The 25,811-nt window shown below is 42.6% G+C and overlaps 1 protein-coding gene across 1 annotated transcript in view; it reads right to left on the bottom strand.

The window, feature by feature from the left end:
• LOC104270612 (serine incorporator 5-like) overlaps positions 1–17,934 on the bottom strand; it is a gene marked incomplete at its 3' end in the record, with an annotated part of 19,390 nt that extends 1,456 nt beyond the window's left edge. Inside the window, exons 1-5 of the mRNA XM_009865023.1 lie at positions 17,908–17,934; positions 13,315–13,482; positions 6,071–6,249; positions 5,204–5,286; positions 1,248–1,341 (exon numbers count right to left, since the gene is read on the bottom strand). Of these exons, the coding sequence (XP_009863325.1) occupies positions 1,248–1,341; positions 5,204–5,286; positions 6,071–6,249; positions 13,315–13,482; positions 17,908–17,934 (551 nt within the window). The remainder of the gene's footprint in view (positions 1–1,247; positions 1,342–5,203; positions 5,287–6,070; positions 6,250–13,314; positions 13,483–17,907) is intronic.
• Between the last annotated feature and the right edge of the window lie 7,877 nt (positions 17,935–25,811).

Genomic DNA, 25,811 nt, shown 5'->3' on the forward strand with positions numbered 1-25,811 from the left:
GGCTCAATTAACGAGTGAGTGTTCTTCACACAAGGACTGCAAAGGCATATTTTTTGGCATGGATTCTCTTATGCTCCTTGTACTATCTTGACAGTTATACTATTCTTTTGTTCAAAAAGCCTCCTCTCCATCTGGGTCTATCCCACGAGTCTTCCTCAGCTAAAGCGTGGTCCATCTTGTTTTCCTCTCTTCACCTTCCAAATACCTCGTGCAAAGATCACTGGCTTTTTAGGAGTAGCAACCAAAAAAGTTGTTCACGGACTTTTTGGTGCATGGAAGGTTTTTTTTGGTTTTATTTTGTTGTGTTTTTTTGCTTTTTCGTTGTTGTTTCATTTTGTGGAAACATGACTTATTTTAAAAGAATGTCTAATGTAGAGAGTGCTAAAGTTAAATGCTGCTGCTGGAAATCTTTCATCCACAGAAAATCAACTACATTAATTAGTAGTAAAAATATCTATGATATAAAGACATCTCACCTCTTTGTCCCTGAAAACAAAGCACAAAGCTCTACTAAACCCCTTTCTTAGCAGAACAAAAGAGGACTGCAAAGGTTTGTAGAGGAAGAAATGAGGGACACAAAGGGTGCAGTGGAAGACAGGAGTTCCTGTGTATACGCGGGAGGACAGTATTTTAACTTGATGAGAGGCTAAGGGCTTGAAAGGTAATAGCAAATATGCTTAAATCAGAAATTAAGTTAATGCCAAAAAGGGTTATGTGTGGGTTGATAACAGAATCTTGCATATCTGGATGGAAGCTAAGAAACCAAGGAGAAAGTCACAGTTCCTATGTAGAGGAGAATAAACCGATGTGCAGTAAGCTGACACAAAAAAGCAGAGTTTACCAGTTTATATCACTGCACGCACTGTGACATACATTTTGCAAATCCAGTTTTATTCTCTTGCACCACTCTTAGAAGGTATATTTTCATATAAAATATAAACCAACTTAAAGTAAGAGGTTTTTGCATCACAACACCCTACTACTTATTGGAAGCTGAACAATTCAGGTTACAAATAAACCAGCAGAGTAGATGTGAACAAGAAGGAAATATCTCTGCTGTGGAAAGAGAAAATGGATGAAGTAAAGATCAACAGCTCTAAATAATGACAGTGAAGTATCTTCCTTCAGAAATTACATCATTCAGAAATTACATCATTACATCACACTTCTAAATTCTTTGTTACAAGAATTTACTGTTCGGGAGTACACTAGAATTTTATGCAAATAACTACTTGCCCAACACATACCAATTTTTATTCCACTTGTGTGCGAACTCAATAAGCAGGATGAGTTGAATGGCAATGAAAAGGAAACCTCCTGCTGCTCCTACGTAGCGCCAGGCTGCAAGGCAGAGAGGGAGAAAATAGGTCAGACAGCAGTCGCCTTTCCCTTGAGATAAAATGGAATTATTGTCTACGCAGTGAAGCTGTTACACAGTTTGAATATCTCAAGCCCACAGATGTAGCAGGAGATGGGAGATTTCAGCTGAAAGGCCAGTTCAGCTAACTCAGAATTAGCTCCCTGATGAATTCAGCTTGCAACCTGCTACACTTCCAAAATAAGCCTGTTAGGACATTTACTGAGTTTCCTCAACCCAGAGAATTTTTGCGGAGACTGAGTTACTATATTCAGACAGAAAATACTGAAACCTTTATTTGTGACTGGTGGGAGGGAGGTGGTCTGAAGGCATTTCACAGGAATCTAAACCCTGAAATTGCAAGGTACTGAAACCTAGTACTAAAAGAGGAAATTTCTTCCCTCCCAGAATCCAGTACCACAGGAAAACAAAGGTGGAGCTTATCTATTTACAAATGGTGTCCCGAGCCACTCCCAAACGGGCGGGAACACTTGGCATTCACCCACAAGTTTCAAGATAGGTTATTTCACTACTTAGCCATTGACCTACATACACTGTATCTGGGTAGCTGTTTGGATACTTTGGACAACAGATTCCTTATGTGCAACATCACAAGTCTCTGAGGAAATACAGATACCTATTAAAATGTAGTGGACAGCATATAAATTACTCCAGGTACGCAGATGATTTCCATGAAGAAGACAAAGAAAGTGCACAGGTAAAGTTCAGCCATATCCTACCATTGTGTTTTCCTTTTGAAAAAAACTTGTATATGTGAAATGGAAGAAGAGCACAACCAGGGAGCACTGCTCTTAGCAGATGATGCAGAGACTTTTTACTTTTTTCTTTTTAGTGTACCATGAGCTCATCATTTGAAAGCAAGCAAAAACGTCATTTATCTGTTTTTTCTGAACATATTGTATTCACTTGACAAGCATATTGTTCTTCAAAGAAATAAAACAAAAACTGGACAAGCTGGCATGTAAAAAATTACATTAAAAAAAAACCACCAAAACAGAGAACAAGGTGTGTTTTGGAGATTAGGAAAAAGCAGACCACCAATGGAATGAGTAATTAAATAACCAGACTCTCAGGATCTCCCACTGTGACAGGCAGGACACTGCAGGATGTTTTGTGGATTCATCATAGCTATGGTTATCATGGCCAGTGTGGATTGAACATTATAGCCCACATAAACCTAGTGCTTACATATAATACTCTTAACACTCCTCCATGTTTAGCAAACTGCTAAGCATGAGGAGCCTAACATAAGCTTTTTTCTTTTCTAAAAAAAATAAGCAAACTGGGATAATGCTCAATAAATAAAAATAGTAGACAGCTTAAGTTTGTTGACGGGAGGGGAAAAAAGCGAAAATAAAACCACACAATACCCAAACCATCTGTAAATCTCAAATTCAGGGGCTGACTGGAGCACAGTTTAGCAGGATGTGCAGCATGCAGCTTCAGAGAGAAAAGTTAAGAGCTAATTTGGGAATGAAAGCTCGTTACGCTTTATCTCTGAGAAACAGCACTCTAATCAGCAAAAAAAGTTCTTTCCCCCTTTCTCCAACCATTTTGGCTCTTGATGAGCTTTCACCATGGAAAGTGTTGCCTGCAAAGATGATATAAGTCTTATTTGCTCATGAGTACAATGCATTGCACTACTGTGTCTTTCTAAACCAAACAGTGATTAGGTATTAAGGACAAGCATACACAGGCATTCTGTGACTTTGCAGAGGAGAGAAATAGGGATATGGAGCCCTTTACTTCTGGAGCATCAAACTGAACCAGCACCAAACAAACAGCTGGTAAGAACAACTTGAATTACATCTATCAGTGGTTTACCTGAAGTGTTTTCTACCTCATTTTTCCAGAGCACCATGCTCATAGTATGCCCACTCTGTTTTCTTCTTCCACGTTACTCCTTCCTCTTCCCCTTTTAACTACCCCAGCTAGAGGAGACTGGTGTAGAAAACACAGGTAACCAAGCAAGTCTTAGTGGAAGCAGGCAGCAAACAGTACCACTCCTTTGCGTTACTGATCCCACCCCGTTAGATGCACAAAGCAGTGAAGAATCACAAAGCTCAATGTTGCTAACAAGCCATGATAAAGCATTTGGTGCCCGGAATAACACAGGGGGCAAGTGGACATCTGGTGGTCTGTGATTAATGCAGCACCAAGGAGGAACATGACGGGAGGCGAAGGCTGTACGGCAGCTCTCACGAACAGCAACAACAGAAAAAAGGCTTGACTGTGTGAAGTGAGGTGAAGGCCACCTGGTCCCACTCCTCTGCAATGCTCCAAAGTTATTCTTGGAGCTACGGAGTGTTTTGTGCTCAGAGATAACAAATGTTTATCAGAAGAAGGAGGATTTATGCACTATCAGAAGAAGGCAGCTCAGAGCTAAAGAAAGTTTTGTGAACTATCAGTAGCAATAACAATTTGACTGAAGTCCCATCCACTCACTTTATGCAGCAGCAGGTAAAAGGGTACAAAGATTACCCTAATTTCATACTTGTTTTGAGGGACCGAGAAGTTGACACCAATACACAGGGACAGATCGACAGGTTTGTTCTCCTCGCCCTCCCCAGAAGGCACGTGTTTTGTTAAGACTCAGGACTGCGGCCATACCAAGTGCTATACCCGGGAATTCCCGACTGTAATTGCAAATATATGTATATATATGCATACGTATATATATACACACATACACAAATAGATATATATGTGTATATATATATATGTTTATATGCATGCACTAAGACCGAAAAGCATTCTGCAGTAGTATTAGTAGTTTTTTATTGCTGACAATCTAAAAGAACCTGTAACTGTTGCATATAAATAAAATGTGCTATTTGTGCCTTTGTGCATTCAACTGCTTTACTTAAAAAAAAAGGCCAGATCATACTTGGTGGCGGACCTTATAAAGTGCCCAAACTTCACTTTTTGAAAGCTGACTGGATCTAACCTGGTAGCAGGCCTTATAGTGTCTGAAAATCTGCTTTTTGTAAAGCCAACTGGACTCACAGCCAGTGTAGGAGGTAACAGTTGCAGTAACAGCAGCTTATCCCCTCAATACCACAAACACAACATAACCCCTTTCTACTTGCCCAGACTCAACAGCTTTAGGGCTTTCAAGTATCTGGAAAACTGAAGAGCACAAACTTATCTTAGTATTGCCAGGATTTTTGCTCCTAACCCGCAAAAGAGCTGGCTAGGCCAGTACTAGTGTGCCCAAGCAGTGCCAAGGCATATTCCAAAACTGGAAATGCTTCAGGCACGGCATCCTCAGCAGAGCCCTCACAACACAACCCAACAAGTCTGATTTTACCTTGCTGCATTTATGTCGTGAGCCTGAAAGCTAACAAGATCCCAACTTCTGTGGCATTTCAGGTTTCTGGGTTGCAAACATGAGTGCCTAGTAGGTCACTGTGTCCCCTCGAGCCCTGGCACGTCTCCACCGTGCAGCACAGACCCTGGCTACTGTGCTACAGCGGAGCTACCTCTACAAACCAAACTAACATGTGGCTCTGTGTGCTTTTGCACCATTCCCTGGCTTCTTAAAGAATTTGCAAGGCAACACTGCAGTGTATTTTTACCTGCCCATTTGGCTTGCTCTTGGTCCGAAGAAAACATGCTCTTTATTGCACATTCACATGAAGGCCACGTACTCTGTGCATACAGACATCTCGCCTGAACAGCTCCAAACATTCCTTTTGTACCTGGACTATACCGGCTTTACTTGAAGAAATACGGCAATATTCATACTGATTAGACCTTTAAGGTTTATAGCCACTCACAACATAGAACAGAATGACTCAGCATAACAAAACAAGAAGGACGTACCATTGAGGAAAGTGTCCTGATCAGGAATGAAGAAGGCTCCTGAGCACATTGCTGCCAGAAGTATAAGTTTAATGAGCCAGAATCTGGATGAGAGGAAAAAAAAAATCATCTGGTTGTAACAGAAATTAAGAGGTCTTCAACTTAAGTACCATGAGAAATCACAGAATTATAGAATCATAGAATGTGTTGGACGGGAAGAGACCTTTAAAGGTCATCTAGTTCAACCCCCCTGCAGTGAGCAGGGACATCTTTAACTAGATCAGGTTGCTCAGAGCTCCATCAAGCCCGACCCTGAATGCCTTCAGGGATGGGGCATCCTCCACCTCTCTTACCCTGCTCTAGTTTAAAACATCTGCCCCTCATCCTGTCGCTACACATCCTCATGAGCAGTCCCTCCCCAGCTTTCCTGCAGGCCCCCTTCAGGTACTGGAAGGCTGCTGTTAAGGTTGTCCTGGAGCCTTCTCTTCTCCACATTGAACAATCCCAACTCTCTCAGCCTGTCCTCATAGGTGAGGTGCTCCAGCCCTTTGATCATTTTTGTGACCCTGATCTGGACCTGCTCCAACAGGTCCATGTCCTTGGCGTACTGGGGGCTCCAGAGCTGGACACAGCAGTGCAGGTGGGGTCTCACCAGAGCAGAGCAGAGGGGCAGAGAAGCCCAGCAAGAGAAAAAACAGCCTTTGATGATCAATTGTCACTTTAGGTAATTTACACTTAGCTGCATTATTTCTGACAAATGCACTAAAATCAACATTTGTTTTGTTTTAGGTTTTGAGGGTTTTCTGCATAGTACTACACACAACTGGAAAGTAGGCAGCAACAACCTGTAAATGGAAGTGGAAATTAAGCAACCAATGAAATACTCACCCATTATGAACGTAGGCTCGGCAGCTTTTGCTGCTGTTAATTCTGATGGTGAACAAGAAGAACAAAAAGAAGAAACAGGCCATTCCAAAACAGACTTTATACACTGCAGTGTATCCCACCAACTTCTCGCACATCTCACCTGCCTGAATGCCCTTGCACATCTCCTTGTAGAAGGGAATCTGAAAAGGACAACACATTATAAACCGTTAGATAGGACACAGGGCTCCTCATAACCAGACGCATCTACAACTAAGCACCGACTTTTCACCGGCTTCATTTCATATCTTTCACTCTTGCTATCCCTCAGTCTGGATTTAAGGGTTCAGGGGAGACAAAGAAATGCAGAACACAAGGGACTGGAGTTTTACAGAGCCTCCACTCACAATTCCTTTCAGACGCTTTGGGGTACAATTTTAGCTATCTTTCCTTCAGCTCTGCCAGCTCAAGCCATCCTCTGCACCTTACTGCTTATCCTCTCATCCCAGGGACCCTCTCCCTTCTTTCTATGCTTTAAGCAAAATACTTTGATTGTTTCAGTAAGTTATCTTACATGAGACACACCAGGGGTTTTACCAGCTAACAGGGCATGAATGTGGCTGCAGGGCAGGAAGCTCTAGCTTGTGCTGCCCTTCATGGAAAAGTAGGCTGAAGCATAGCCAAGCAGCACAGAGGCAGCAAGCCCCCTCCTCTCCATCACAGCCTCTCAAAGGGACTTGTGCCAGTTGCCCTGATTTTGTTTTAAATTAACAGAGAGGCAGGAAAATTCCACCTCTCCCTTGACTCATTAAATATTTGCCTTTGAGGTTTTGCTCTCGCAACAGGAAAGCAAACAGCTGCACATTTTGGCTTCAGTTTCACCAGACAGACATGATGCTGGGTGCTTCAGAAAAGTAAGTCTCTGTGTCCAGGACCCACTTCTGTGGGGTGACTCTGTGCAGACACCACAACGCCTTGCAGTCAGTGAGATGTTCAGCTGCACAGAAATACAGGCATTTAACTAGAAAACCACTGCTACCCTGAAAGAAAGGCCTATGTGTAAGCTCACAGCTCTCAGCTGAGGCTGGAGAGACCAGCTGAGCAACACATCAAACCCTGTGGAGCTGACCGCTGCTATTTGCTCAGGTAACTGGAGGAGAAAGAAGACAATGTGTGCTAGGACACAACACGTGAAAAAAAACCCAAACCCTCAGGCAAATGAAATGGGAATCAGACTTCAAAAACCATTCAGCCAGGCCAGATTTTGCTTAAGAAAAATATATAAAGATTGGGGGCAACACCATCCTCGAACACTTCGAGTCTCCCTCTTCTTCATGTCCTGGTTTGAGGCAGGTCAGTGCAAAAAGCCAGGACAGAGAAAGAACAAACAGGACCCAAGAGCAATCAATCAGGCAGTATTCGCAGCCGGGTAGAAAGTCATACGAGATGCAGGAAACAAGGGACAGACATGTACACAGTCAGCTTCCAGCCACCAGCCTCTGAAAGCCTGCTTCCCCCAGCACAATATGCAACCTCCCATCCCGTGCCAACAACCCAAACTAGACAGGAGCTCAACAACACTGCTAGCAGCTTCCCCAAAGGAGCAACCACTTTAGCAGCTCAGAGCAACACCAAGTTGCTGTGCTAAGGGTAGCAAAACTAACTATGGGACTGAGCTGATCCTAGGTGAGCTAGAACCAGCCAAGAAGATGAAAAGCAGGTCTCAATGCAGCTGCGTGGTGTTCAAGGATGGATTCAAGGTGGGCCACTCAGAGATGAGAAGCCACTGTGCCAGAAGGTGACCAGTAAACAAGTAGCTGTGGCTAACTTGCACCCAAGAGTTTTTGAGAGCTCCTGAGAACTGTCTGGAGCATGAGTGATGCCTTTCCCCAGGAAAGGCAATGAAAGATGAAACTGGGCAAACGTGTCAGCACTCAAAACAAGCAAACGGATTGACTAGAACAACTGGGAAACCTACCAACACCACAGTGACGCCAGGACAAGCAAAGCGGCCACAGCAATCCCAGGCAAAGCAACTGGACTATCAATCAATGCTTTCCTGTTCTCTGCTTACAATAGCTGTCAGTCAGCAAAGATTCAAAAGATGTAAAATACTGAACCAACAATATTTCTAAGAAAATTAGATATCTGTTTGATATAGAAGTGTCATGGTACTAACCAAGAAGACAAATTTCTGTAAGATCTGTACTTAGTACCAAGCAGCAGTTTGCTTATATCAGTTAAAGTACAAAACAAAAAAAATACCATGGAACTTGATTACTCAGGTAGCTAACTAAAAAACAGATCTCTGGGTAACTGTAAACGAACATCTTATTTAATTGCACAGGTTTCTACAGAGACCTTGATTGGATTCTTGACCCTATATGTTCTTTCCTTCATTTAGTAGTAATTTAGTCACAGATCTGGCTGAGAGAAAATGGATGGATTCACAAGAACAATAGCTCAGTTTGTGCCTACACAAGCAACAAAGAGCTCAGCCATCATGTAGTATGCACAACACTATGCAGTAATAAGTCATGGCCACAGGGAATAGTCCTGTGGGATTTAGTGCCCTTTTTGGAAACCCGTGATCCTGAAGGAACAAAACAAGAATAAATCCAAACTCTTGGTGACCCTGGCAGATAATAAAAATGAGCACGATGCTGGGGACAAAAGGGCTGATGTAACAAAAAGGGTATGTATGTATCCTCTGATGGTCTACTGCAGGGAACAATTTATCATGGCTCATATGACTTCTTCACTAAAAGTTAAGGAAGACTGCCTTATTATTATTTTTTTTTTGAACTCTGTATCCCTGAAAGATGTTTAGCTGTTGAGTAGCCTGCCCAGCCTGTGTGATTTACCAGTCTTTCCATTTGCAGCATAGCTTTGTCAGCTGTTAAAGTCACAGATGAGTTATTCACCAAGTTTGATACAGGGGAATATCTAGTTTTATAGCTTTAAAAGCAAGACAAAGTAAGTTCTTTGGCCTCCGAGTAGGGGACAAAGCATTCTTGCTGCAGAAACTTAGTATCAACTCAGATAATTTAAACGCCTGGGTTGCTGTGCAAGCAAATGATGTTATCACAGCAAAGCTGGCCACCTTCCGAGTGCAGTGAAACCCTTTGACGTGACAGCAACATCTGCAAAAACAGGGACAGACTGCCCTGGACTTGCAAGCTGCTGGCGCCCAAAAGAAACGCAGTGCAAAAAGCGAGCCAACACAGCCACACCGTGTCCAGGCTGCGGCTGTCTGGGGCTTAGCCACGTCTAAGCTTGGGTCTGTCTCCACCCACACATGTGAATACGGGAGCCTGGGAAACAGCATCAGAGAGGGAATAGGAAAAAGTGTGTAGACATGGGCTGGAAGAGCCTGAAGGGAACTGCTTTCATCTGGATGTCCTCATCCAGCAGGTGCAGAGTGTGGCAGATGACCTTTGTTTGGAAAACAGAGGAAGCATGAAAGAAAATCCGCATAGCTGAGGGAAACAAAGGCAAAAAAAACCCCACAGGTAAAACTGCCTGTCTTGAGCAGCTCAGAAATGGAATAGAAAAACAAGGAACAATTGGACCAAAACACATGCCATCTTGCATTTATGGCTAAATTCTTATCAGATATAGGCAATGGACATCTGTACTTAAAGAACTAATTTTTGGTAGCAGATTTGAGTTTTAACATACTATAATGGAGTTAAGGGCCAAGATATAATCCTGGCTGGGGAAACAAGCCTGAAAGCATGCTCTGCCAGAACATCTAGCCACCTAGAACAGAAACACTTACAGACACAACTGAACTGGTTTTCAGTGGTGTGTGCTTTGTGAAGACATCTTTCCTGTTTCTTCTTAATTATTTAAGTAGAAAATGGATATTTTCAGGGTTAAACCACTAGTTTTGAAAGAGCTCTAATATTAAAAATTTAATTGAAAAATAAATCAAATCACTATTTCGACAGACCAGAACAATTCTCTCCCTTTTTTTCCTCTCAATTGTCCTTTCAAAGCCAGTGAAATGCAAGGTTTTGCTTCAGCAGAACATTTGTGAGTAAAGCTGTAGCTGTTTTTCAGAAAATAAGAATAACTGGAAAAAATAATATATGGATCAAGAAGTACTTCTTGAAGCTGGGTCCTGCTTCATTATGGAGCAGAGTCAAGTCTAAACCACTTTGTGGAACTGTATATCAGTCTTTTCTGTCTTTCTGTTCTCACTGCTGAGGCTCTCATGTCTTAATTGATGCTCTACTCCATCTTTTGCTTTGATACACAACACTGCTTCTCTCAAAACTATTCTACAAGCTATTAAAAATATTTTCCCGGTAGAAATCATCCACTCTTTCTCCACCCATCCACTGTCTCCTGCTTTTTCCCCAGAGATCAAACAGAAATACCTGGTTTCTTTGCACATTTTTCAGAATTTAATCCTTCGGACCTCTCTCCTTTAGCATCCCATGGGTGCAGAACAGCTCAGGAGATGAAAAAACCCGAAAACAGAGGTAAAAGCCCTCTGCTTTCCCATCCCCCAAAGACACTGTTCAATACTTAAAGCTCACCACAAAACATGATGTCCTCCAAATGCTGCTGTTTAGATTAGGAACCAAGGTTTTGAAACCATAATTAAATATCACACAGGTACTGTGTCCTCCCACTGACACATGGTTTCATCTACTTGCCAACTTTTATGAGGCTGTGCAAGCTGAACTCCCTGGGACAGCGCTTCATTTTTCCAGCCACATTGTAGGGCAGAGAGCAGGTCCCCAGCTCTGGGCTGGTACCCACAGAGTCTGGCATCTCGGGAACTGAAAAGATGTCCTAAATGTGTTTTAATAGACAGAACGCATGACCATATTGGTAGATAAATACTGCAAAAAAAGAGAATTCTTCAAAATTCTCTGTTTAAGGTGTTCATTGCATATGTATATTTCCTGTTGCTTCCTCTCAAAATAATGCCATAGGACCAAGCGCTACAATAAATACTTTTAGAACTAGTTGAGACTTGGGAACTTACAGCCAATCAACAACAAAAAACCCTCTTACTTACTGACAAGGGAGAGATTCCTTTCATGTAACGTGAGTATTTGAACTCTAAACTGGTAATGCAGACACATTGTTCCCTGTAAAGATTATGGCTCTATAAAGGACTGCACTAAATAATTTTGTTTTAATGCAAAATTATAAAAATTCTAATTAAAATTAATTAAAATTCCATCTTGTCTCAAGAAAGAGAAGGTGAGGTTGTAGAGCTGTTTGCTTGCAGTCTGGCTTCAGGAGCTAGGAGTGTTCCATGATCCCACCAACCATGAAGGAATTATTAAGTGCCCAGTACTTTCAAAATACAGTTCATCATTGGGAAGCTGAGATTAGGTAGTCTGAATAAATATTTTCAAGGTGCACGCTATTACAAGTGGGCTGAATTAGCTCAGGATTCTTTGAACTTTTAAGAGCCCTGAACATAATTATAAATTAGAGAGCAAATAAAGAAAGACTACTTTCAGATGGTCCATTTCCCATTCAAAGACATCAAATTCTCTAAATTAAGAGGGTGATTATCTTTCCACTTCTCCCTAACAGCTACTCTTTGTGCCATTTCTTCCCACACTGAGCTTTCAAAACTATGAACTGGAAAAGAAACTTGGCAATATTGAAAAGCATGTTGTTGAAGGCTTCTTAAATCACTTTTCTGTTGGATAAAGAGTGAGTATTTTTTGTTACGGATAGAAATTGCATTAAAACCACACTACTGATGGAAAACGACTTTATGAAATTTGGATATGAGCACGTAATTTGTCTCCCACACAATTGAGTTCCCTGAGTTATTCACTTTATTGCCAAGTTAAGCATCTAGTAAGTCGAAGTAATTCCTGGCAAACAATTTCAGTATGCACATGTTGAACAGTTCTTAAGTTGCAGCTCACAGGGAAGCATCATGTCTGTACAGGGTGCTCTTACAGGGATGCCAGCAGCTTCTGGTGGCCGGAAGTAAGAAGGTGGCACTCTAATAACTCAAGCAAAGCACTATTAAATGAAAGAAAATTAGGACGGAACATACAAATAGGGTACAAAAGGAAGAAAGGTCACTAGCAGCAGAGCATGGAAACTCTCAAACCAGTCCTGCCACAAACCTGCTGATGCATCTGTACTGAAGGCACAGGGTGCTACCACTAGCTTCTAGGTCTGGGTTGCTATGGAGGGAAGCGTTTCACAGACAACAGAGTCAAGCGCAGAAGGTAAGCAGGGCATCAACTTGACCAGCCACTAGTTAAACAAGGTCACAGCCTGATCTGTGCATCCACCAGCACTCCCTCTTGGGAGGGTAACACAAAACAACTAGATGTCTGCAGCAAGGAAGCTTTCTGAACCTTCAGGGCAAGCACATTAACACAACCTTGAATCAGGCCCGATGCTGAGTTTGGTGAAGAAAACTAATTTTTAAGAATTAAGCAATCCAGACAGTGTTCGCTCTACTTAAAGACAGACTTCCCTTTTTGTAGTTTGTAGAGGGCGAGAGAGAATTTGTGCTACTGAGAGCAACTTGGGTGGCTTAAGAAACCAAACCAAAATGTGGTACAACAGGTCTAGAACGTGACCGCAAGTAGGCTGGTAAGCATTTAGCTTAGGGAAGTTGTATTAAAAAACTCAAAGAAACCTGAGTTCTAAAATCTAGTTTTAGCCACAGGTCCTTTCATGCACTTGAAACTTTTTAATTAAAAAGACAATTAGAGATTAACAATATCTGCTGTGGTTAGAGGCCATGTGAACATGATGACTCAACATACACTGAAGAAAACCCATTGTAAAGGATCCACAGCATTGTGCATTGCAGTAGTCTATCACAGAGCATGAAGAACACAGAAAATTATAATTGCAACATTTTAAGAGTTATTTTCTAATTTGCTGCTTCTGCTATTAAACAAGTTGCAAAAGACAAATTCAATATCAGACTGAACAGATTTGTTCTGTTCCCTAACAGCCCTTAGTGACATCACCCACGCAGCAAACGTGGGATGGGTTCACTGCCGTGGGTTTCTGCATAATGGAAGGGGAGGAAGGCTGCTAGTCCTGTGACCCTCCATCTTCCTGTTGTGAAACACGCTCAACGGGCGAGCAATTGACAGGAAGAGGCTGAGCACAGAAAACCATCCTGTCTGGATTTGGAAGTGGCTGGGTGGAGGGGTCAACCGCCTCTTCTGAGGGAGTGCTCCTATACATGAAGACCTGTGGAAAGAGCTCCAGTTCCTTCCAGGGGCAGCAGTAGGTTCATCTGTCTTACTTACGTGCGTTTTCATTTCGTTTGCTACTGTTGTTGACATCATGATACAACAGATGATAGTCACCAGGATGAAGTAAAGCGCATACATGAACCGAGTGCTGGTTGACTGTTTTATCTTGGGGCAACATTTGCAGCACAGGGAACAAGCAGCAGTACCACAGCAGCAGGCCAACTGGAAAATAAGACAAAAATCACAAGTCATTACACCAACACCTTTAGGTTTCTATTGCAAAAGTCAGACAGGGAGGCTGGGAGACTTCCTGTAAAACTCCAGAAGTCCTGTCCTCTCAGGTGAGCTGTATTTAAGTGGAAGCAGACTGTCTTGTTTATCAAAACGCATTATGTTTAAGCAGATCAGTTTCTAGCTTTCCCACATACTAGGGATGAGAGTGAAGAGGATGAGGAGGAGTCGCTCACGATGTCTTAATTCTGCTCTTTGCCATCTCTGTGTAGTCCATGGTCCTGACATGTTTCACCCAATGGAACAGTCACTGCAATGGTAAGGCTCTAGTTATTCCAATATACCGTCCCCACTCTGTCGTGAAAAAAACAAATCTATGCCTGAAGGGCACAGACTCTGACAAGACTTTGCTTTTAACATACAGACAGAACTATCTTGTTTCTAAGACAACCTGGAGGTTTTGTTTCAAAATAAGATGTACAGACCCATTTCAATTCACCAGAATCATACTGTGCTTGTTAAGATGCCCTTTCTGATATACAGGCAGACAAAGAACTTGGGTTTGTTTTTTGTTTTACATAATTTTTAAAGCTACTAAAGACTTAAAGCACATGAAAGGGAGGCAGGAAAACTGTTTAAGCTATACTTTGCGATAGTTGTGCTGAAGGCTTTATAAACAGACAAAAGCTGCAAAAACCTCAAACAAACAAAACCTACATCAATAGCTCTAAACATTTTTGGCAGTAGAGAGAGAATCTGGAACTACTTGGCTTATTGAAAATAAAGCAGAAGATAGCTGAACGTGAAAGACCCAAAGTACAATGGCACCATCTTGTACAGAAGAAAGACAGAGAGGGAATGCACATTCATAGTTACTGAGATACACTTTGCGAAGGGAAAGTGGTGATTCCAAGTGCATGATGGCAAGATAAGGAAATCCACAGCTTCAAGGAAAATAACACTTTAGCTAATACTGTCTCCAATGTTTCAAGATTATTAGAGACAGAACTCCTTGTGTACTTTAGTTCTTCTGTACTTGCAACAGAGGAGCCCCCAAGATAAAAACGAAGAAGCATAGCAAAAAGCATGTTAATTGCCTCATTCAACAGGGAAAAAGGTACTGAATAAATACTGAAAAGGATCTAGCTTGATGCTCATAATTTCCTTGCTGTCAACAGTGTCATTAACTTTCAAAGAAGGTAGATTCACCTTCCCTGCCTTCTACTTTTAGAAAAGCTATATATAAAAATATAAGTATAAGCCTTATTTTTTTTACATAAGTCAGCACTATCCTTGGCCAGGCCCTTCTGTGCAATAGGCAGCAGCTTCATGTGGCTCCTGTGCTTAAACCAGCAGCCACGACCACAGGAGGAATTTCTGGACCAGGAGCAGGGAACCCCTCTTCCAGGTCTCACTGCTGCTGACCCAGAACAACCCCACCCCTCAGCACTCTTACTTTTGAGAGGTTGCCTGTGGCTAGTGTATAGCACAGGGCGATGCACTGCCAGTGCCAGGGGCTCCAGTACATCAAAGATGCTTTTTCTTTGGTGTTTCCTTAGCCCTTGGAGGGACGGTGGGGATGTTCAGAGGCCCGTCTTGCTTTCTAGCAAGCAGTTGTACAAGATGGATGGCTTCTGTTAGCCCTTTCCAAGGGATTCAAAATGCAAAAGTGCCACATGTGAGTCACTCAGGTAAACTTCACTGGCTTCGATATGCCTTCAGGTGTCAAATCATCAAATACTCTTTTTCCTCCTAGGGAACTTCTTCCAGCACCAATGACTGCCTGACCCAGAGAAGGGGGTTTCAAGCATGTGTCTGCAGACATACATACCTGATATTACTCCACAGAGTTAAATTATACAACCAGATCAAAGAGCCCCACATAATTTTGAAGACTCCCAGCTTATCACTCCCTTGCCAAGACTATCTGCTCCATCCCTGCCTCTGGCCCCAGAGAAAAAGGGTAGAAGTTGGGCCCTTGCCTCACGTGACAACAGCTCTTCAGTTTGCAAAAGATTTAAAATGGGGACAGTCCAACTCAGCTCCCACACTGTCCTTCTCTCAGTTCACCACTGGATCTCACGGCAGAGGAGACAGGGGCCTCAAAGCACGCAGCTGCTAAAACTGCTGCTGTTGCAAACCAGAAATCCTCCCCAAAACACACAAAGCTCCAACCGTGGGGAATAAACAGAATAGGCTCATGCTGGCACTAAAGCTGGAAATTACAAAGACTACGTGCATAAGCACATTGTGCTTCGTGTATATTTTAGAAACAGAAGGCAACGGTGGCTATATGGCAATTTTATTTTTTACATGTAGGGAAAAACTTTTACTGCATCAAGTACAAGAAATAAGCAAGTTATGGCAAGTTACCAATTCAGTAAACAAATGGAATAATAACATTTAAAAACAAAAACATACCAGATGAGTACAATCCATCTACCTCAGAATTATGTGGGAAGAAAGAGAAAAGATTAAGACTAAAGGTCCTTTCAGTCTGTATCAGCCAGATCCAAAGTATGCACAATGAACTTCAGCTGCCGGCTATACTCACCATAACGTAAAAACTACAGTAGAGTAGAAGAAGGTATGCAATTTTGGCATTTGTAAGAGGAACAACGTTTTCCTGAGCCACCAGAGCTCTGCCAGTGAAACATCTTCTACATCTAGCAACATAACATGTCTGCTATTCTAGTCCTGGGTCCCTGGAATTGCTATTTAAAGCAACAAATACTCAAATAGAATATATAGCTTGTTAACGCATTGCTCCACATTACTCAGAGAGACTTTAATGATAGCTTTGAATATTGAGAACATACCCTATAAATTGACAGTATTTGTGAAAAATTCCAGTGCCTCCACCTTTTTCCGCTATGCTCCTTTAAGCACTCTGAATAGCCATGAAAACCATAGAAAATTGGTTAAATTATTCAGCTACAGTCTCAAATTTAGTGGCTTGGGGATTTTTTTTCCCTGTGGTTTTTTTTTTATTCCTTTTTAAACTGTGGTTATGACTAACTACATTCCAGAGTGGGCCGCCATAAAATAGGTGTTACCCCAAAATAAATGAAAACAGTCTTTGTACCAAAGAATAAGATGCTGGCCACAAGCTACTGACCCAAGATGCTTCCAGAATGTTATCTTTGGGTGACAGACTTCAAAGCCCATATATACAATGAATTCTCTGTTAAAAGGCTGTGGTCAACACAGAGCTAAACTATGTGATCCCTCTAACGCTGCATGCTTTACTGTGATTGTGGCCCATCTCGCCCTGCCTCTGCCTTTTGACTGCAGTGAGGTCTGCCCAGGGGCTCAGGACCCACTGGTGCTGAAGTGCAAGCCGGTAACAAATTCTTGTCACGTTAAAAAAAAAAACAAAACAGGCTGTGAAAAAACCCACAACAATTAACGTCAGAAATCTTTTACAGATTTAGGTTATCGTTAAACAAAAGCTCTTCCAGAGGAAGGGTTTCACAGATGAAAGGTGTTGTGTGGTTTTTAGGACAGAGACAATCCAGGCAACTCAAGGTCTGTGATCGCTGCCAGCAGGCAAACCTTGAAAATCCTGGTCTGTACCTACAGCACTCCTTCAAAGTCCTGTGCTCCTTCCAAGTGAAGTGTCCTGAAAAGCCCAGTGCAACGGGGCATCCAAACGCCAAGCTGCTCTGGCAGGAGTTCGTCACACTGCAGCAGGTTCTGGGTCCAAGTCCTTCTCATCCAAAGGCTCCCACAAGTCAGGCAGCAAGTACAGACATCCCAGCTCCCTCTCTAGCTTTACATCACCTCACCAGGTGAACACCACAGTCTGACAACAATTACAAGCACTATGCAAACATTTATGCTTTCCACAAACTCTTAAAATCAGCTGGGCCCCACACGCTAACCCACCACAGCGCCAGGCCTCCACAACGTGGACCAGCCGCTTGCTTTGCTTGGTGTCACTCTTTGGGAGCTGAAGGAGGGTGCAGCACCAGCTTACCTGACATCCCGAAACTTGAAAACCTAGCGTACTTGAAAACAGACTGCACCGCGATTTGAACGGCCTGGATGACAGTAGGCTTGACTGGTTTCACAACAGCAGCTGTGGAGAGCTGCGTGGGAAATTTTTCTGCTAAGCAAGTCAAAGGCATGTCAATCCTTCTCAGCTGCTGATTTACTATGCAACAGCAGAAAGTTTCACCATTTCAAATGAGGGCACAGCACACAGCCCAGAAGGGAGAGCAGAGGTTGGTGCCTCACAGCAGTCTCTCCTGCCTTCACCCTTCTCTGAATGGATGTCTCAGTGGTGTTTTCCAACCACCTCGTTCAATTTGACTGCAGCAGGTTCTTGCCATTGCAGAGGAACAGTAATTTTTACATTCATACAGTGAGGAGCTGAAGCAGACTATACAAACAGCCCTAGTCTGTGCAAACCACTTTCCAGCTACAGGCAGGCCTGGACATATTTGCACATTCCCATCTCATGCCAGCCTGGGGAGTACCTGCAGTTAACAAGAGCTAAGACATGTTAATAAAACAGTGTAAAAAAGCAGGCTTACCAACTTGCACACAAGCTATCAGCTCCCTACAATAAATACTCTAGCAACATACACTTAACATGTGCCACACACACAAATCTTGAGTCTTGCAAGCTGTGATCCAACCTCATAAATCAATGGAATGAGGTATGACAGTGATGTGAAGCACACATGTAACTGTGTACATACAAGACTGAGAAGTGAACATGTCCTGTCTGCTGCTTTTGCAGAGATAGTGACATTTTTAGAAGGTATTTTCCACAGATGTTTCAAAAAAACCTCAAAGGTCTTAGCAAACATGTTGTGCAGCCATTGAAACAAAGTGAGGACTTTCAGGATCACTGCCAAAAATAGTGTATGGTATTTTTAAATTACACAAACCATAGGGAAGTATCAAGCTTATCAGAACAAAGCACTCTTCCTTTTGGGAGATTTCAGTGGGAATGGTAAAAATCAAATGGAAGAAGAGCACACTGAAAAATAACAGAAAATTTGCACACTTAAATGAAATGAAGACTTAGCAGCATTTCATCTCTTCCCTGCCAACTGACCGCCTGGCCAGAGCGGCCGGGGAGGCTGCACGCCTTTCGGCCTGACCACCGAGCACAGGAATGTGCCTTGCTCAAACTTCTTTTCACAGGGGCCTGCAGCAGCTTAGTTTTCCATGCACTGCTTGATTACTTGACTACCAGTCCTAAGATCTGCAGATAACGTGGTCACTGAGCTGTCAACAGCAACGTCTATTAAAACCACTCAAACTTTTGCTCTCAGAGTGAGGCGCAGCACCCAAGCAGGCTGGCAGTGCAAAGCAGCCAGCCCTACATGTATAACGTCCTGAAGCAGCTAGACTGCTGAAGGAGCCCTTGGACTACTGGTTTCAGGGAAGAGCATCTACCAAGCCAACTATTTTGTCAGTGCACTAATTCATGAAAACAAGAGATCCCAGATACTAGGTGTTCAAGTGTCAGGAGTTGGGCTCAGACTGCACTGTTATGCACACATTTTGCAAAGGTTTCTTCAACCAGCTGCATGATGATACAGTGCTTTGTCCCTGTGAAGTAACTAAATTCACCAAAGAGACTTTATTTCGTCTTTTGTCTGACTTCACTGGCTTTTCACTGCTTCTTCTTTAATAGTCAGACTCACCACGTGGCTTAAGCCATGAGGTTTCATGACCAGCACACCAGTTTTTCTACTGGTGACCTATTTTTGGGAGTACACTTCAGGACTGCAGACTGTGCAAAACTAATACTGGCTTAAAGTCACATTAGCCTAGATGCTGCCTGAACGCTGCCCTCCAGTGAGGCTTTCCTACCCCAAGCTGAGCTTCCAAAGCAAAAGGCTTGTGCCCTGCACCACAGGGCAGAACTGTCATACTACAAACAGCCTGAAAACTAGCGGAGAAAGCAGCATCCAGGACAGCTATGGCAAGAGCAAAAACGTGGGTGAGCCAGTGCCAGTGCTGACAGAGCTGAAGTTAAGCTGAACTGAGGATGATAGCTTCTGTCTCCATGCCTAAACATTACTAAGTGGTGACTCAGCTTAGCATTAGAAAACAACGTCACAGCAAAGCATCTAAATTTAAAACTGCTCAACTGCTCTTCTCCTGATTATTTTGGAAAAATCAAGACAATTGTTTAGTCTAACCCAAGACGCGCAGTGTATCACATCACTTAGCTCCTCAGTAGTACAGCTATTTTCCATTAGCACAGACCATCCGGATTTGAGAGCAGCATGAGGTGCACTCACTGTCCTTCTGGTTACTTACACCTATCATCAAAAACAGAAAAAAAAACAAACCCACTTTCTCATCTGTCTGCTACACTTCTCAGATATGGGTTCTTGGTGAGGCTTTCTTTATTGGTTTACAGAGCCTTTTAATTATCTGGTCTTTTCTCCCTGCTCATCAAGGAAGGAACTTAAACTATTTAGCCTGTTTCATTTGAGGGTGTCCTGATTTGAGAATAACCAGCACCTAAGTTGTTTGGGCTTTTTCGTGTAGCTTCTCAATTTTCCCAAGCTCCTCTTAAAAATCATGGCAGCATCATTAGCCCAATTGCAAATAGGCCAGAAAGTCACCTCACTCCTCCACACACAGTCAAAGGGACCCGGGTGAGATTCTGACCCGCAGTATCCCATGCTGCAGGAGCAGCCGGCCCTCCATGCACACCTTACACTGGCAAACAGCTAGCTGGCTGTACTTTAGCGGAGTATTTTATTTGCACTGGGGTCATGCCATTTGTGTCACATCACTTTCAATAGTACTGTCTGCTCCACTAATCCTTCCATCACACCTGCATGCTTTCAGGAAGAATTTTACACATGCTCTCAGGTCGCTGATGAAAACAGTGGCCTCTTTTGACCTGACCCTGAAGTTTCTTTGTATGATCCCTTGACAATTTCCACTGTGAGCAACTTCTGCTGCGTGTTAGCTTCAACTCTCCTAACATTTCATTTTCACAGCTTTCTCATCTGCAAGTCATTCCATGTCATGCTGCAGCCACTCCTCTGCCTTCCACAGCAGAGGAACTACTAACAGAGTGACTGGAAAATGAAAGTCAAGTCAGCAAAGGCAAAGTCTGACAATTTGAGGCCATCCCTTCATACAGCGAGCAGATTTTCTCCAGGTTAGCTTTGATGTTCAAGACCAGGACTCCAGAGGTAGAATGACACACAGAGATGCAGTGTGGTGACACTGCCAGGGACAGAACTAAGTGCAGGTCAGTAACTGCTTAAGTCCACGTATCACTTGAGAGAAGATACAGTTAACACAAAATTTCTGTATGCATTGACTTAAAACCATGTAGCAGGAATATCTGCCTCACTTTTGAATGAATTGACAGCTCTGAACTGTTGCACAAAGAAGCTGCGTCTTTAAACAGTCGTTTCAGTACCATATCCAATAAGTATGAACATAAGATTAACTATTCTCACTACATCATACTAAAAACCCCACAAAACTACCTCCTCAAAACATTAATAAAAATATTCCAGTTTAGACCAGTGTCACAACAGCCAACTTTACACGTTTCCAGCCTGACAGGTTCAAAATCAAGCCTCCTCATGTGTCACTTCTTGATTAGCATTTCTAAAGACTACTCAAAAAGTATCTTGAATGGTATTCCTGAAACACTGTTTTGCCAGTGACTGTAACATAACAAGGCAAAGAAAAAAATCCACATGAGATAGGTGTCTTCAGAAAATGTTAAGAACAGTTCCTGTTAAAATTCTTTGTGAGAGATGACAGGTTGACACATTTTGGATCAGACAGAAAGAAGTGCAAAATTTTCCATTTTCAGACTGTGAACATTTTTATGTTTAAACACTTGTGCATATGCCATCTCTAAGTGCTGGAAGTTCCAATTACTAAACCACAAACAACAGTCCCAGCATAGTTATCACTACTTAAAATGATGATGCTAGGTGTGTCAAGACTCCCTTCAGAGCAAACATGGAGTCACCTTCCCCACACATGCTGTCACAGGTAAATGCTACAGTCCCCCAGAGCTCTGGCTGGCTCAGTCCCTCACTGCCTCATGCTGCAGCACATGCTGATGTTAAAGCCAATCTCTTGGGTGACAGAACGCAGTAGGTCAAACTCAGTTGGCAGAACAGTCCATCACAGCCTAAAAATCCAGAAGGCCAGGAGTTTCAACATGCCAAAACATATTAGAGCTTTCACAGTTGAGAAAGAAATGGAAGCATCATTAACTCAGGTACAAGAAAGACCTTGGAAGCAACCTAAGGTCTGACTGTCTTCACATGGCTAAGCTGAGAACTTCATCCAGCCTTGGCATATGTTTGGGAGGATAGCAGTCACCAGCTCCAGACAAGATCTTTGGCTTATACTGTAGTCATGGCTCAGGCTTTCATTCAGTTGCTCCCCTGAAACAGGCATGACTTGTACCCACAAGTGTGAGTGCATCCTTTATAATGCAAGACTCAGTAACAGGAAAAAACATCCTGGAATAACTATTTTAATTTGCAAAAATTAAAACAAAAGCTGCAGTAGGATTTATACCTTTCTGCAGAAAAGTATTCCTTTACCCTTGCCCTGCTCTTGTACCGTCTCCACTCCACAGCTGTAGAGCCATAAGTACCTAAGTTCTTTCTTTAAAGCCAGAATGCATACAACTTCAGGGAGGTGAGAGGAAAAGGCTAAAAAATATCAGGCAGCAATGGGAAATTAAGCAACAACAAGAGTATGTGCCTCTTAGGTAAAGGATTCCAACCTAGCAAAGCAAGGGTCAAATGATATAACATTTACATGACCTCACTTTTCGGTCAGTTTTCCCTCCCTGTTTTTCCTATCTGTATTTAAATGGAATACATTACAATACTCCACATCTGACCTCAGACAGCTAGTTTTATTTTCAATCATAATTAATAGCAGAGGCATGGAAAGGCAGCTGTGAGAGGGGGCAAGATCCACACCTAAATGTCTCTTTTTTCAGTTGATCAGACCAGGTTAAATACAAGCCAAACCCCTCTTATACAGGAACACCACTTTCAGAAGTAGAGACACGTGGAGTGGAGAGAGGAATGCCACTGGCACCATCCCATAGCACCGCTGCGCGTTACACCACACACACACACCAGCAATGCCTCTGTGTCCTCAGGGCACTCAAACCTGGATGAGTACGACAGAGCCATCCTTTTCACCATCTAGTGAAATAGAAGATAACTAGGGGAGGACGGGAAGCACGGTTCTCAATCTCCAGATGCAATCAGGCAGTGCCAGAGACACAGGCAGCTCTGAAGCGCACAGGGGGCTTCCTTCCCTTGCTCCAAAAGCCACAATGCCCAGAAGTCATAAGACTGGCCAATGTCAATCTTATAAATAAAGCTTTTTTTCCTTTTTTTTTTTTTTCCAAACCCTTCAGAATTAGACGTCTGAGTATAAAATGAAAATTCAATATTCTTAACTTGTGGCACATCTTACTGCATTTACTATACGATATGTTTTCTAAGTGCAGAGCAGCATTAAAGACAACTCTCAAGATTTAACAGACCTACAAAACAGTTTTATAAGCTTTAATACCTACCAGTTATAACTGAAAAATTCATCTTCTTGAACAACCCAGCTACAACATGCTGTCTCCCAAAAATTAATGTTAAGTATCTAAATGATAGTTATTTAACTCTGGAAAAAACATATTCAGTGTAATAAAGATTTTCCGCAACAGCTGCTTTTCTTAACCATGATCTCAACTTTTATTCTCCTGAGAATAACTTCTGAAGAAAAGCCAAATGTGAAATCCTGTTTCCTGTCAATTTAAGCAGATGTTTTTATGTAATCAAAAGCATTGTGGAGGCCCAAGCCAAACTGTATTCTCACTACATTCTCAAAATAGGCCCACCAATGAAATACTAGCAAAAGAAAAAACACTTAGCAAGCTTATTAGCGCTCAGAAACATAAGAATTGCAATTCTCTTCAAAACAAGGTTGTACATCGCCCAACAAAAAACAAGCGCAGAAATTAAAGTTTGCAAAGGGCCAAGCTTCTTGAAAGCATGTTCCCAGGGTCTACTTGGCAAGGATACAGGTCACACAGTAATATTAATTAAGATTATTTTAAATAATTTTAGAGTGCAAAATCAGCATAACCAAAGTACACTGAAGTTTGGCAGCTTGCCGCTGTATCTTTTAAGTACAGGAACCCTGGCTGCAAAACCTCAATGCATTTATTCTGACAGACACCATCAACTAGATGTTTAGCTTGGTTTGACCCAAAACCGAAAGTCCTGATCACTCATCGTCTGTTTCAGGAGAATTTGCTCGTATTGTGAATGGAGAGAAAATTGTAACCCAAGTGATGTTTGCTCACAATAAAACTTTAGTATCAGCTACATACATCTACACACAGTAACTGCACTTTCACATCTCAGAAGGATGATACCAAAGTTCTCAAGTCAGTGGTAGGAAAGCAGACCCACAGAAACAGAGAAGCAGTTATAAAGACATACAAAAGGCAAAAATACTTGGAAAAAAACCCCACAAAACACCCCATGGGATACCAAATCTATTGAACTAGTGTATTTTAGCTAAAAAGGAGGGACCCAACAGGAATGTTGTTTTTCAGTACTCATACAAAGTTACATCTTTCCTCACACACATCGTCTCTGTTTCTGGAGACCGGGTTAACTTCATCCACGGGGGAACACTCAAGAGAGGCCAAATTCCTTCTTGATTTTCCAGCTTGATTAACAGTACCCATAAAATGCCCGAGGAAGTTAGGCTAAGAGAGAAAGATGAACTTCCATCTCGTTTGTTTTTCTTGTGTATTGTTCATGTTAAACAAATATCCCCTTATAACAAGCTTAGAACAAAATAATTCCCAAAGGCAAAGATCGTTTTTCCTTTTAAAAAAAGTTACACTGCATGCTGTTTAAACATGGTTTATTCCATTTATCATCTTAGCCTATAAAAAGTTTACCCACACTGAGTTTGCTGGTATAACTCCAGCAATAGGCCATGTTTAGCAGAGATAAGTCTTACATCAAAAATATTGCTTGAGCCAGCAGAATGTATCTCCCCAGGGTATTGCATAATTTTGGAGCTATGACTGCATCCACTTTAGGGCTTTTGCTTTGGCTCCAACATCACTAAGGAGTTTGGTCTATTTACAGACTCCAAACCAAACTGACACATCAGCATCAATAAAACACATTACTGTCAGATATTACTACACAGGGTGGGAACAGCAGCTTTCAGAATGTCCTAAAGTTTGGTCGTGCTAATGCCGTGCCATTCACCACGTGAGTCTCACAACAGTTTCGTCCTCTTGGTACTAAGTTACTTCTCCAGGAGCCACACCAAAAAAGGCAATGGAAATGGAAAGAGCCATGAACCGCTGCAGTACAGCACCTACTGAAGGGTTTTGTTGAGCCGCTCTAAAACTTATTCCAAATGCTGTCAAAATGCATGTGAAGCAACAGTTAGGGACACTCCCTGCTTTACGGAATATCAACAAATGTAGTTACTGCCATCCCCCACAGCCACCCAGGGGCATGTGGCAAGGTGAAAATCGTGAAGGACAGGCGCTTGTAGACACGCTCAGTAACCCTCCCTACCCACCAAAGACTGAAAGAACCATAGCAGGAAAACCCAATCTAGCCTGGGACTTCAATTTTCAGGAAAGATCTGAGAGTTTTTTGAGATGGTTCACACAAAAGTAAGGGAATAATTAGATGCTGAGGGTGCACAGAGAGGCAAGTGAAGAAATACCAATAGAATTGGGATTATAAAATGTTTAAATATGTAACCGACGGGAATAGGCTCACTGGCTATTCTGTTCCAGACAGGACATATAGTAACAGGTTTCTATTGCAGAAGTGGAGATTTGGGAAAAAGAAACACAAAATAAAGTACCTGGGGGAGATGCAGTCTAACACCAGGCTAGAGAGACATCTGTAGGAAGCAAAGTCCTTCCCTTGAACACAACCAAGGTGGAGATCGGGACAGGGCATTGCGACCACCCTTCTCCTCCGATTCTACCGTCGTTCGCCCACCAGGACAATCCACAGGCACACTGCCGTACGATGCGGAGCCCTGATCCCTCGCCCCGAGGATGCTGAAAGGCGCAGCTCGCACACCACCCTCCATCACCACCTGCTCTCACTTCTCGCTTCCTCTGCCAGCACCTGCACCTGCTGAATCTTTCCACGAGCCAAATTTAAAACGGTTTGTGCCAGGTCCGAGGAGCGCCAGTCAGCCAAGCGGCAAAGAGACAAAAGTTAAGACCGTCCCACTTCCTCAGGCACCGTGGGGTCTCACCTCCGCGCCACCAGCGGCAACTCCCC

The sequence above is a fragment of the Apaloderma vittatum genome, unplaced genomic scaffold, assembly GCF_000703405.1.
Source record: "Apaloderma vittatum isolate BGI_N311 unplaced genomic scaffold, ASM70340v1 scaffold18792, whole genome shotgun sequence".
NCBI lineage: Eukaryota > Metazoa > Chordata > Aves > Trogoniformes > Trogonidae > Apaloderma > Apaloderma vittatum.